Genomic DNA, 14,781 nt, shown 5'->3' on the forward strand with positions numbered 1-14,781 from the left:
TGGCTAAAGAGATTGAGTCTCTTAATAAGTTTAGGCGTTGCCTAGACTTGGTTGATGTGTGCGATAATGGATAGAGACCTTGCGAGAGTTGAGGGCAAGGTAGAGAAACGTTGTTTCTGTTGATGAAGAGAATTCACACCAAGGGGAAGATTTGTTATTTGCGGCTTGAATTATTTTTTTGTATTTTTAGGAAACCCATAATTCCTATAGGTTTAGGAAAACTCATTGTCCTAATATATTTGGGAAAGGAAAAGCTATTGTTCTTGTCATATTGGGAAACCTTTCTCTTGTATGTTTGGGACCTTTTGGGATCTATCTATAGGGGTCGTAGTTGAGGATTCTATAGATTGTACTGTATTTTTCTTCTCATTTATAATGGAAAACTCTCTCTGCTTTTGCCCCGAGGATTAGGCTTAGCCAAACCTCGTTAAATCCTTGCATTGATCTTTCTTCTCTATTTGCTTTGTGTGTGATTGTGTGCTACTGAACCCACGATATTCCGCAACACATAAATTATATATAAGAATTTATGTACTTCTTTGAACTTGCTTATGTTAGCGATTAAAAATCAGACTCCCTTTATTCCAGTGTATGTGTCATACTTTCATCTTTAGTCTATTTAAAAGAAAATGTTATAAATATTTCCTTATTTGGAAATAACTTAACTCTTGACTTTCAGTTTTACTCTTAATGAGATGATTTAGAAAGGGCAGCCCGATGCACTAGGTATCCAGCGTTCATGCAGGGTCCAGGAAAAGACTGCACCCAAAAGAGTATGATGTAGACAACCTACCCTAATGCAAGAATCAGTGGCTGTTTCCATTGCTTGAACCCGTGATTTATTGATCAAACAAAGACATCTTTACCGTTGCTCCAAGACACATATTCAAATTTATACATAGTAACACAAATTTAAATGACTTGTTTTAGACCGAAGTTTCAAATGTCTTTCTTCTTTCTTAAGATTATACCCAGTCAAACACCGCTACATAAATTAGGACAAAGGGGATAAGAATTGTGTTTTGAATAAAAATACTAAAACTAATAATAAATGGATAATTTGTTTGGTATGCACACTTTTACCCGGCTGGCATATACATAGAATGTCTACTCTAACAGTCACGGTAGGGAAAACGATTTGTACACAGTATCAAGCGTTACAAACTAAACAAAGCTTAAATGCAATGTATTGCTCAAACTGAAAACAGATGAATGTGAAAGTGAGACAATCTCATATCGTTGAACTTAGAGACAATGCCCAAGAACCTTTCCTTTGACCAATAGGTCTTCAAACCTATTCAATGAATTCTGTTTATTGGACCCCTAAAACTACTGTTTATTCTGATATTTATCTTTATTTTCTTGGACCATTACCTTACATACTGTTAATTTACCTATAAGTAGGTACTTAATTTTGTTGTAAGACCATCTTTGGATTCAACTTGAAAGAGTGAACCAACATACAACTGCATCTGACCTGATATAAACATAATTTCATCTAAAGATGACATGGAGGAGGGGGGGGGGGTGCCACTATTAGGAATTTCTAAACCATCAAATTGCTAATTTTCAATGGCAAACACCACTTAACCACTTCTACTAATGAACTAAAGTTTATGTAGAAACTTAAGTTGAGGTTGTCCCTACAATCTACATAATGCACTTCTAGGATAAACAGTTTAAGGATCACAGATGATGAAATATTGGTGACAGACACGCGCTTACTCAAGCCAAAAGTGTTATCATGGAAAGCAAATTATCAGGATAGTCACTCCCTGTTACTACAAATAAAAGCTCAGTACTACTCCTTCGGCACGTAGGATTGATGTGTTGTTGGCACATAATTGCCATAGCTAGATGCCAGAAGATCTGTTGTATAAGAATTTGCAGTAATTCTCTCATCTGCTACTGGCATTCCGCTGCCTGCGTAATTGCCATAACTATATGGCAGAGAAGGTGTATAAGAAGTTGCAGTAGTTCCGTCATCAGCTGGATAGTAATATGATCTCTGCTCATAGGATTGCTGGGGATATGCAGCCTGACTTGGAGCTTGATAATCATAAGATGCACTAAGATGAGTGTACTTATCGGACAATCCTGCATAAGTTGCTCTCTCAACTAAACCAGAGGGGACTGGTCTGCTTGGATTATAAGCGGCCACTCTTTCTACTAAAACAGAGGGGGGCTGTCTGCTAGGAACGTTAGCAGGTCTGGTAGATCCATGTGTTCCTCCACTTGGTCGTGGTTTCTTGAATTGCTGGTGTCTAGCTGATCCAGAATGTCTTCTCTTATCACTAGACTTAGATCTGTCATTAGAAATGGCTTTTTCCAGCTGACCAACCCTTCTTTGTAGTGGATCAAGTGGATACTCTGCTTCAAGCTTGTAATCTCGAATACACCGTACCACTGCCCTAACAGCTGCAAGTTCCTGCGCAATTGTACTATTCTGTAAGAGAGTTTGCCTATATTAAGAGATAAAAAATGCCAACCTCCCCTCGTCTTTTGGCTCTCTTTTTGCTTCTGATAGACAAGTAGGAACAAGTTTGCCACGGTGATATTTAATTGTCAAACCTCGAAAAGAAGTAAATTCATATCAGTAAACTCAAGCATTAAGCCCCACTAAATTAATTTGAAAGTAGAAAGGCCTCAAGCTGGTTATTATTGTGTCAGCCATGACCACTATGCTTCAGTTTGCAGGCAATTTTCTACTTATTTACAACTTGTTTATTTCTAGATAATCTAATTCATTCCCTGACAAGAATTAAACGTGCATATCTACACTAAACTTTAAAATCCTAGGGCAAGCTGCTGCATATAGCTGTTCTACAGTCTTCTTTGACCCAGGCTTGCTACTTCATCAAAACTCTTAACTAAAATCTGAAAAGAGCTTAAATTAACTCTAGCGTTTCTTTCTGAAAAAGGATTCACATTGCATCCTCCTTTTTACCTCTAGATTAAGGAATCAAGGACTAGGAGGAAATTTGGCTTCACCTTAACTGTTTATATGTAAAACTCTCCCACTCTCCAAGAAGAAAAAACCATGGTTTTAATCAAACGAAACACTTGGGATAACCCAAGTTCCATATCTCTTCACATTCACAATTTACTTGTACATTTTTATAAAAAATTATGGTTCGGTTATTTTGTCCTTCTTTATAAATCAGTGAACTAAGGTTTCACTCCCTGGGGAGGTCATACAACATCGACCACCAACCAGGATCTTTGTCTTTCCCAATATCTAGTACATCCAGTAGAGACCAAAATATTCGTTTCCTCGTCCGTTCACACGGTGAAATCATTTTATGGAAATTTGATGAAGCGGGGATAGGAGAGTGGTGGGGAGGAAAGGCGACGGAGAGGCACCAAAAAACCAGCTTTCTTCACATGGTGTGCAGTACGGATGCCATAACGATTGATAAATTGAGGAAAAAGGGGCCAACAATGTAAAGCCAGTTTTGTTTATAAGCAGTTCAGAGAAGACCAAGACCCAAATCATACAATTGTTACATGTTACATGTGTCACACAACTCTGAACTTTTTTGGGTTCAAGAAAGAAATGGTGTTACCTAGGACTATGAGAGAGACCATATCATGAGTTAGATGAAGATAGGGAGAAAATAGGAAGTTTTCGATAAGAAGGGTAGAGGGGCTGGCCCATTATCCACTGTTCCAAAACAATGAAATCAATATAACTACTATTAAAAAGTCTTCTTTTGTTTCATTTACTTTTTTGGTGTAAAGAGAAAATACACATTTGTATAAATGATTTGGCCAACACGATAGATGTATGTGGATACGATTTACATGTTTTTTTGACATGGATTTTGGTGTTTAATTTCAAGAAATTTCCATTGAATAACCAGAGAGTATGAAAGGTAATATACAGCAAGTTCATGGCAAATTAAGATTACTATTTTCTTCACTTTCTCATATTAGATTACTTTTTGCATTCTAAGGACTAAAATCGTGTTGAATATGCATGTCATATGTATATAATAAAGCACAAGTGGATTAATACTTGTAAAAACCAATGACTTCATCTACCAATATAGATCATTGGAAATTAACTGTGCATGCATGCAACTGTATTGACAGATATTTGAGCTACCAATGAAATTAGAATTTCCTAAATGGTCAAATTTAACAAATGCATGACCGCCAAAGGAATAATTTGGCTAGTAGTACCTCCCTGTTTCCCGAGTTACCTCCCTTCCCTTGTGCGTTACGTCTCAAGTCCCTCAAATAGCCTTTCAGGAGCGGGACAAGGGGAAATCTTTCAGTCAGCTTGAAGGAATGAATAAAACGAGCAGCATCAATTTGCTTCTCATTATGAATCAATGCTTCAATGATACCTGCAAAGATAATAATAATAATAATAATAATAATAATAATAATAATAATAATAATAATAATAGAATTAAACACCATAAATGATTGCATAATTTTTTTGATGAAGTAATATGGTTGCATATTTGGAGAGGCAGCAGCTATTAGATGCGCCATTTGAACAATTCCTAGCAGAGTATACTATAAAGGTCCAAGATTTCCAGTGAAAAGAGCGTCTCAAAGAAGAGATGGTCTGGTCTCCAGACCACATCAGGTCAGTTAAAAGAACACCAACCTGGCATTTTGTCTGCTAAGCCAAGAGAACGGCAGAGCTCAGGCCCCTGCCTATTGTGAGCCACTGCAAGAACAAACTTGCAGAGCTCTTCTTCATCAAACTCTGAAGCAATCCTAAAAGTTGCAAGGAGCTGCAAAAATGCCTCGGTTTCCAATGGAGCTTGATTGGCAGCATCAGTGCCTGCAGTAGCCAACTTAGGCTTCCATTCATCAGCAATGACCTTGGCTTGCTGCTTAATTTCTGGGTACAGAAGGTGATCAGCACCTGGTTTAGCTTTCGCCAACAAGGTGGCCATGGCTTCCATGCAAACAAGGCAGGCTTGACGCAAGCTATGGTTAGCATTTCTGCTTTCCTCAGCTTTAGAGTTAGATTCATCATTAGAGTAGAAGAACTCAAGTGAAGCCAGTACCAAACGGCCTGGTTCACTTGCACCTTCAAGGGCAACGGAGAGTTCCTCAGAAATTGAGGTCATATTCTTTTTACTCTCCATAATATAATGCAGAAGTCCTTCTGCATCCATCTTCTCACATAATTCTGTCAGTTCTGGTCGAGGTTTGACCTTGTCAGAAACACCATCAGCATTTTCACCAGCTCTACCAGAGGATTTTACCTCTGAGCCAGTATGAAGTTCATTTGTTCCACCAAGAGAGCTGCTTACCTCAATGTCTTTGCTGTCCTCTACATCTGTATGCTCTAAAGATGCCAATTGATGATCTCCCCGTGCTGCAGCAATTGCAGAAACTGCAGCATCTTTAAGTTCCTGCAACTGATCCCACAAATTTTGCTCCCTAGCAGCTATATCTGCCTCTCGTGAAGCAATCAGCAGATGTGCATCAGATTCTTGTTCCTTAAAGGCTTTCTCTCTACTTTCAAGTTCCAAAGACTTGTTCACTGCTGAGGCCTCCAGATCCCGGAAATGTCTTTCAATATCCTCGAGTAAACCCTTATCTATGGAGGTATCTTCGTGAGATTCAAGATCTTTTAATGCCTTCCCCAATTCTTCGATCAGGAATGGTACGCTTTTGATTATCGTAAGAAGATCCATCTCAGCCATGGTACCTCAAATATCTGCAAATATCTGGAGATCAGAGGATGCATGAAAGAAATGCACGCAAAACTTAGTATACAGTAAAATATCACCTCAAGATCTGGGCGCTAACATGCAAACTACCCACCCCATTCCCAAGAAAATAAAGAGAGAGCATCATCTGTCCAGTGTCCACTAGACAAATTGTGCCACAATTGAGACAAGATAGACTCGCTCATTGGGCAACCAATATAGAGAAGAAAAAATGGCTGAAGTATCATAAGGTTCTTTTGGCAAGTGTTATAACAATATTGCGCGAATTGAGATGATGATATTTATTATAAACCAAGAAATAAAGGGAAATCTAGTTTTGTAGTGTGAAGAAAACATTTAAGAACTCACACAGAATGTACTGTTTCCACAGGGTGTACCAGCTGGGAGCCTGGTGATAGTCAACTAAACAGGCTTTTCTCTTACTACCAAAAATGAAAAAAATTTCTTTTGACGCATATCTTTTGTATAGCAATTCCTAGAACCTTTCATGATAACCATGGTGTGACCTAATTGAATGCTTTTTATTTTCGTTCAATCAAACATAAGAAGCATCGTTCACCAAAAGGTACATGATGTCTCCTTTGAGATAAAATGTACATCTTTTATAGTCTCTCACTTTCATTTTGAGTTCATTCTTTTCAATATATATTTTGGTTTTTAAAATACTATGATAGAAATTTTTCACCACCAACTAGTCACATAGCAGCAGAGAACGCTAACAGATGAAACCATATGACAACTAATCTATTATGCCTTAATCCCAACACAGTTGTGGCCCGCTGTAAAAGTCCACTTTATCCATTCCACTCTATCCAGATCTGTTTCTTTCCAATATCAAAATCAATGAACTATACCTCAATTCCTAATTAAATGGGGTTAGCTGTAAGAATCTTCTATATTCCTTTATCTCTAGTTGAACCTGTTTCATTCAAATACTAAACAGTTTGCCTCATAAGGCAATTCAGAGGTTTTCGAAAGTTAGATGTTCTGTTAATTTCACAGTTACCCCAACACTGATATACAAGTCTCTAGTCAGATTAAAACTTTAATATTGGCAAATACTGGACAACAACAACAACAAACCCAGTGGAATCCTACAAGTGGAGTTTGGGGAGGGTAATGTGTATGTAGACCTTACCTCTACCTTATGAAGGTGGAAAGGATGTTCCCGATAGACCCTCGGCTCAAGAACAGTGAAAGGAAGCAATAACCAATTAATAGCAACAACAAGGTAAAAGGCAGCGGAAAAATGGCATTTGGAAAATACTGGACCTAACGTAAAATAAAACAACAATTGGTTGAGCCTTAATCTCGACTACTTAGGGTTGCCTAGATCTTTTTACTTATGTGATATTAAATTATAGTGTGTTGGATGGCATACCAACCTATTTGATGTCTTTATTTCCTATACCCTCGGCAATTGAGAAAAAATCAATTCCATTAGGAGCCAGTTTCTATGGGAAGGCAATGCAGAAAAAAGGAGAATGCATTTGGTCAATTGGCAGAAAGTAATGAGAAACAAGGAAGCTGGAGGGCTTGGAGTGCGAAATTTGAAGCTTCACAACAAAAGTCTATCGTGCAAATGGTTATGGAGATTTAATGAAGAAGGTGAGGAATCATGGAAAAAGATGATTACCATTAAATATGGTAAAAAAGACTTTTGGGATCCTAGTCCGGTGGTTACATATACAGGTGCCAGTCTGTGGAAGTATATAAGTAGTTTATGGCCTTTACTACAAGGAAACATAATGGTGAAGATTGAAAAGGGGAACAAAGCTAGGTTCTGGACAGATGTCTGGGCCGGAGAAGAAAAATTGATGGAAAAATTTCCCCATCTTTATAGCTTTACTACTAACAAACTTTGCACTGTTGCAGAATGCACTCAGGAACAGGATGGCAACCAATTTTCAGAAGACACTTCAATGATTGGGAAGTGGAAGATATCTGTCAACTACTCAAAATTTTAGAGCCTATAGCCTTGGATGATAGTAGAGAGGATGCCCAGATTTGGATGGCCAGTAGAGATAAGAAGTACTCCGTTAAAAGCTGCTATAATCTTCTTCAAAAACAAACTGGGCAGCGGGAGGAATCATGGCCATGGAAGATGCTTTGGAAGACCAAAGCACCAACAAAAGTTGCTGGATTAGGATGGACTGTAGCCTGGAATAGATGTCTTACCCAAGATATGCTATACACCTACAGCGGGTGCATCGGGAGGTCAACATAGGATAATGCAAAACCATCAGTAATGACCATGTCATTTATTTTTTTGTGACGATGGTGCCCTGCTCAGCTTGTGCGCACATCTAGTATTCCACCACGTACCTGCTACCTCTCAGGTATCGGCAACTCTAATAACCATGTCATTTTATCCTTTATAGGTCCATTTTATTCCAATACTAGATAACTTTTCTTTTAAGGCAATGTTAGGTTTCATCTAAAACTAGATATCCTCATTTATCCCTACATAAGTCTAGATTAAAAACTAATCTTAGTCCTTTTACAACTAAACCCAAAAACATTTTTCAAATACCGTCTAAATTTTTTGATAATCGAGAAATCCCTCAAAGCCAGTGGGGCATCATTTTTGGATCCCACACATCATGTGTTGTGCTCTTACCATTAGACCTAATCCCGTGAGGCTTCTCAAATACCATCTAATGACATGATATACATATAGATTACCTCGAATTTCTACAGAAAGTACATTAAATTGAAAGAATACCCTTTAGCAGATATTCATGGAACCTTAAAAAACCTAACTATATCCCCAATTTTTCGGAAAACAGACATATAAACAAGTACAGAGAAAATTATCGAGCCCATTATTTAACATAGAACATGAATTATAAATATCATATCAATAAAAAGAATGCAAAATAGAAATCTTACAGTTCCGTTTTCGAAGAAACCCGCTATTTAAGAGGGTCGAACCCGAAAGGTCGCCGGAGCTCCGATTTGGAATCTTTGGGGGTTTTCTCTGTTGCAAATTTCAGGAGATGAAACGAATCATAAGTGAAAGAAGAAGGATTTTCTGGAAAGGATTGAAAGGTTTGGTCGCTCTGAAGAAGAGAGTGATTCTATAGAGACGGAGATTGCTTTGTTATCTTGTTGCCCGATTTCTACTAAATATTTGGGCCTAGTTTTCATCTTTAATTCTTTATGGGCTTTCATAAGCTATCTGGGCTTTTTTCACTTTTAGTCCGTGCAAGAAACTATTTACATTCTATAGCCGAAAAGTATATAAAACTTATATAATTTTTATATATAACATACAGTATATATGTGTGTATATATATATATTCAGCTATTATTTATAAAGTAGTTATACAGTTTCATTTTTCCTTATTCATTTTATTCTAGCCCAATATGAATAAGCCTTTTTCACATTCTACTTTTCTTGTATTTAAGTTTTGTTTGATTATTGGGCGAACCGCGAAGTGGACAATAGTCGATTTTAGGACCGTTATTTAAAAGTAGCTGAAAAATATAAAGTATTTAAAGTTTAGCCGCTTCAACAGGCTGCAATTTAAAGCTTCAGGCCAAAGTTTCAAAATTTAGACCTTCAGGTTTGAAGTTTAGGACTTGGTAGTTCAAAACTTCAAACCTTCAAGCCGTTTGAAGTTCGTCGAATTTGGCTAAGCTTTAAATAGTTTTTAAAAATTGTGTATGTTTTGGACGGTGTCCTTAAAGTTGGCTACTTAGTGCATTTCTACTTGATTTTGTAAGCTCGGTTTGGTTATTTTTTAAATCAAATTCGACTTAACTTGAGATCCAAACCTGCGCCAAATGCAGGTTCTACTCATTGATATTACCTTTTCATAATTTGGAATATGTTGGTACTATTGAAGTGGGTACACCTCAAGAAGAAATCTACAGAACTTCATAAAAAAATCCGACAACAACAACAACAAAAAACCCATAATAATCCCATAAATGGAGTCTAAGAGAGTAGTGTTTATGCAGACCTTACCCTTACGTTATAAAGATAGAGAGACTGTTTTCGATAGACCATCGGCTCAAGGAACATAACTTCATAACAAATCCCAAGTGCTATTAAAATTAGTTTTGATCTCATTTAATTTCTCGATTCCTCTAATCGGGTGGGCGTCGACTGACTTTTCGACCAAATCTCCAAATGTATGTGTGTCTCTCCCCGCATGCAAATCAAAATATTCTATGTGTCCTAACCCAACATTCATTCACAAATCTTATAGTGAAATTGAGATTGCTCAACCTCGAGAGATAATTATTCGTGTGTAGGCAACACTGATCGTATCAAGAAATTTTCTTTATTTTATTTCTAAGTTTTGTAGTAAATTTAGAACGAAATGGAAAATAAAGTACTCCATTATGGTCTATATGTATATAAAATGTTCCTATCAATTACAAACATAAAAGTAATACTATCAAATAATTGTTACATAATGAAGTGATAATAAATAAGAGAGGAGAAATTAATTCGACTCGATGGAATTAGGATGGTGAAAAGTGAAAACCATTTAACAAATAGTTTCCACAAAATATATATTTGATGCATATGCAGTAGTACCATGGAAAACAAATATAATTTATAATTTGCTTTTTTCTAAAATTTGTCAAGAATAATTTAAATTGAGCAATATATAATTATCAAACTTTAGTTTTTCAAATCTACATATATCTGCTGCAGATTAACTTATCAATTACCTCTCACTAGTTCACTGATATTATATTCCACTTTTATTTTTAGTCTTGAAGGGTACAACAGTCAGAAACTTTACTATAAATTAGGAAAGAAATAAAGTATATTTTTAAAAACAAAGGAAAAAAGTAAAAGAAGAGAAATAAAGCTGCTCTTAATACATTCTTTGCATTTCGTCCTTCACTTTGCCTTTTTGCAATTCTTGAAAAAATTGTTCTTTACATAAGTAATCGTTCGAATAATTTCCAAACAAATTAAGGTCCGGTAGTACAGAAATATATTCTCACTTTCGTTGTAGTAAAGTGCATGTATATCCTCTCATCGATCCTAATCTCCGAGCAAAGACAGGCTTTGCCTTTATTTGATTCCTTTCCTTTCACCAATTTCATGAACAAACTATGTTGAGTTTTGTGGGGTAGCATCAAAGCTTAATTTCAAAATCCTTTTCTAGGTAGGGTTCATGTGATCCAACAGTTCAATTGACCTTATATATGTAATCCTCATGTATCTCATCTATTTTGTCACTTGCTTACTATTTTTCATTAATACAAGTATCGGTAATTTGACCATCAAAGTAAATATATAGAAAAAAATCACAAGCGAGTTTGTCTCTACAAAAATGTCGTCGTTTTGCAAATCTTTATCTCATTTCATGAATCACTAGGCTACACCCACCAACGGAACTAAGTGGAGGAAGGGGGAATTAAATTGAATTCACTTTATTGAAAAATTATATAGTGCAAATAATACAATAGTGATTATTTTTTGTATATATTAACCAATTGGATCCCATTTATATAAGGAAAATGTTAAGCATTGCAATCTGAATTAATGAAAAGAGTGAAAAAGCAATTAAACACCTTTACAAAAAGTGAGTGGTTGAATAAATTTCCACTTCGGCTGTACCAAAGGTAGACCAAAACTCATAGTGATCATTTCACATGTCCACCAAAGGTGGTGGCTCCCCTCTTCTTCATTATATATATACACACTTGAAAATAATAAGCAAATATATATATAATTATATATAATTGTTCGACAAAAAAAATTTAGACTTTAGGTTGATCTAATTAAATAAGAAGGTATTGGGTAAATCCTGGCCAAAGATAATTTACCCTAGATCTAAGATAGAAGATATGAATAAGCAAATAAAGCAAGAATAAGATTTAACTGTAATATTGATTAAATCCCATTATATAAGAAAAGGATAGCGATTTTCATAACATTGAACAACAATGAAGAATACATGGATGGAAAAAGTCACCCATCTTTAACAAGGTGCAATCCCATACATTTGGTGTGATGAGACTAACTATATATATTGAGGATCTGAGCTTCCTTGCTTCTTTCTTCTTCATAGAGAGAGAGATGAAGATCCCTCCTCTTTTCGGAAAACATGTCTGTGTGTGGATTTGTTTCAGCCCCCTTTTCTTCTTCTCACTTAGTTTATATACTAGGTCTTCTCCTTTACCCATCGGTCATTAACCATAGTACTTAAGTCGTTTGACTATATTACGGACCGACCCCTTGAAATGCTGTAATATCCAGTTCATCTCTCAAGCGTTTTGAATACATGACATCGGTCGTGGCCGAGGTGCGTGTCGTTACAGCGTGGTATGGATACGACAGTCCCAAGTAACTTTTTGCCGTCCCTTCCTACGTCGATTCTTTTCTGGTCAGATTTTGACCCATACAGTTAGTCCTTACACCCGCTGGGGTCACCTCTTGGAGAGCTCGATGGGAGGACTTTGTTGATTCGAAAATTGGGAGGAATCTGAATGCTTTATGCGAGAGACGAGCACCTCATGGCGAGATAGCGACGTGATGTTTCGAGAGCTGTGTCAGACTGTCACGTCAGTTCAGAATGTCATTAATACTTCTCATGCATCATTATGACACACGTTTTCTATGCATTGCATCGTTTTCCATGCCCTTTCCATTTTCAAAATGGTGGCATTTGGTTTTCCTGCTTAGGGCATTTATATCCCTATAAATAGGGGTGAATCTTTCATTTGAATGTTACGCTTCTTAATCGCTCAAGAGAGATTTTTGCAACTCTTCTTCTTCTCCTTCAGTTTCTCATATTTCTGCTTCTGTTAGGATTTGCTGAGATCACTACCTTTTTCCCTTATCATTCTAGTTTCTTTTAATCAAAGAAAAGATGGCTAGTGCTTCTTCTAACTCTGATAGAGATGTTGGTGCTCCGTTGCCGAAAAATGATATACCCCCAATCGAAGAGGGAGTGGAGATGGCGGAGGACGAGAGTTTTTTGACGGTAGATGAGGTGGTTCCTTGCATAGGGAAGGTGAGGACTGACTTCAATAGACCTGTCGGGGACGAGTCAGAACCCATTTTTTCTACGATATATGATGTGGCACTTACGGCGTTCAAAGCCAAATGGGGGATCCCTGATTATTTTAAACTGGTTCCGACGGATCAGGACATAGTGCATATACATCGTCCAGGCTATTACGCATTTTATGCGTATCCCTTTGTCATCGGATACACGTTTCCTTTTCCTTCATGGTGGTAGACTTCAGCCGCTTCTATGAGGTGTGCGCGGCTCAACTCTCTCCATACGTGTACATGTTTTTCCTTATGCTCATCAAGTACGCGGAGCTGGCCGATCGAGGAATTTCTCTACAACAATGCTTCACCTCTTCGCCCCCATTTCTTTAGAGGTACGATGATTCACATGCGTCACCGAGGAGCCAAGGGTTTGATGGTAAAGATGGATGACAAGGCAAATCGCCGATTTTGGGAGAATTTCTTCTACGTCCGAACAGAGCACATGGTGTCGAACCCGACGGGGTTTCCTGAGACGTGGAATTTTGCCCGTAGGTCTTCCTTTCTTTATACTTTATGCATTTTTTCTTAATATATTTGTCGGTCGTTTCCCTTTAATGACCTTGTTGAGGGTTTATTTTTGTTTTTGTAGCCAAGAGAGTACCTCCTCCGCTAGTTGCTGATATTCGTGAGTGGGCGAGCACGATTCTCCCCCATACGATGGGGATTCGCGAATGGGCGCCTTTCTATGAGAAGTTTGGGCGCAAGCCTCTTGTTGTTGAGTCGGCTTGTTATGCATGTTGCTTTGTTCTTTGCTCCATAGTTTCTTTTACCCTATCTTTGTTTGGTCGAATCTTTTCTCATTGGCAGGTCAGAGAGGAGTGAGAAGGGTGAGGGCTCCTGCACTTGCTTTCTGCTCGCCGGCTTTCTCTACCCAGCCCATTCCAAGGACAACTGCGGATAAGGGAACCCAAAGTTTGGTTGCTCGGTAGACCACGTCCGCGATTGGACCTGTTCGTTTGGAGGTTACTCCCCGGCGGACACTCTGGTTTTCACATTCAGTTCAACGGACAAACCTTCTCGCAACAGTGGCAAAGAGGCGCTGTCAAAGAGGCGGAGGTTGTCAAAAGGGGCATCTTTAGTTGAGACGTCCTCAAGGGGCGGCCCTGTAAGCACGTGATTTTTGCCCTATATGAGAATTACTCCCAAAAAATACAAAAATAAAATGATTTTTCTTTGGTGTGCAATTTTGTGATATTTTGTGATATTTTGAATAATTATTTGTATTTGTCTGTGCGTGTTCATTTGATAAATTAATAAAAAATACAAAAATATGTCGCATTTTGCATGTAGGATTTAATTCTATAGTTGTTAGTAATTAAATTTGTTTTACAAAAATTAAAAAATTACAAAAATAAGCATCGTTTGCATTTTTAGCATTTAATGTCCAAATATACAATTTTATGCTTAATTAATACTTAATTGTGCGTTAATTGTTATTGGGAGTTAATTTGCACTTTTATAACTTAATTTAATTCTTAATAATAGTTTAAGTATTTTTATAATTTAGTTTTAGAGAAATAAAAGAAGAAAAGAAAGCGAAAATATAAAGAAAGTCGGAATTGAGCCTCTTCTTCAAATTTCAACCCCAAGCCCAAACAATTGTCCAATCTTCCCCATGACCCGGTCCATTTCGAACTGGGTCGACCCAGTCCATAACCCAAAAGACCCAAATCCCTTTGTCTTACATTTTACAACACAAAACAAAAAAAAAAACAAAGCCAAAAACCCTAAAACTAAGAAAGCATCCGCCCAACACCCATTTTGCTCTTTCTTCTCCAAAAGCTCAAAGACCCCATCCATGGCTGACCCTTTTGTTGCTGCTTCGTCTCCAAACGACCACCATCCACGTCGACCTCCCCATCTACTTCGCCGCTGCGTCGCCGGAAAACCCTCGGCCAAAATGGAAGGAAAACCCAATCGCTGCTTGTTTCATCTCCTTCCTCGACGAGCAGTTGTGATCCTTCTGCTTCTTATTGCTTCTGCTTCATCTTCCCCATCCGAACGACCTCTATTACTGCTTTGTCTTCAACTGCGAACAGCTCGAAC

General features: G+C 37.5%; 1 protein-coding gene across 2 annotated transcripts; it reads right to left on the reverse strand.

The window, feature by feature from the left end:
* Positions 1–1,597: 1,597 nt before the first annotated feature.
* LOC107805920 (uncharacterized) lies at positions 1,598–8,826 on the reverse strand. 2 transcript variants are annotated; one of them, XM_016630023.2, is made up of 4 exons: positions 8,595–8,826; positions 4,622–5,689; positions 4,186–4,352; positions 1,598–2,428 (listed from the first exon to the last, which is right to left on the reverse strand). In XM_016630023.2, the coding sequence occupies exons 2-4, from the start codon at positions 5,673–5,675 to the stop codon at positions 1,802–1,804; spliced, it is 1,848 nt and encodes a 615-aa protein (XP_016485509.1). In that variant the 5' UTR covers positions 5,676–5,689; positions 8,595–8,826; the 3' UTR covers positions 1,598–1,801. The 2 variants fall into 2 exon arrangements, with proteins under 2 accessions (XP_016485509.1, XP_016485510.1); XM_016630024.2 differs by having other exon boundaries at positions 4,622–5,699; positions 8,595–8,803.
* Between the last annotated feature and the right edge of the window lie 5,955 nt (positions 8,827–14,781).

Source organism: Nicotiana tabacum, chromosome 16 (assembly GCF_000715075.1).
Source record: "Nicotiana tabacum cultivar K326 chromosome 16, ASM71507v2, whole genome shotgun sequence".
Taxonomy (NCBI): domain Eukaryota; kingdom Viridiplantae; phylum Streptophyta; class Magnoliopsida; order Solanales; family Solanaceae; genus Nicotiana; species Nicotiana tabacum.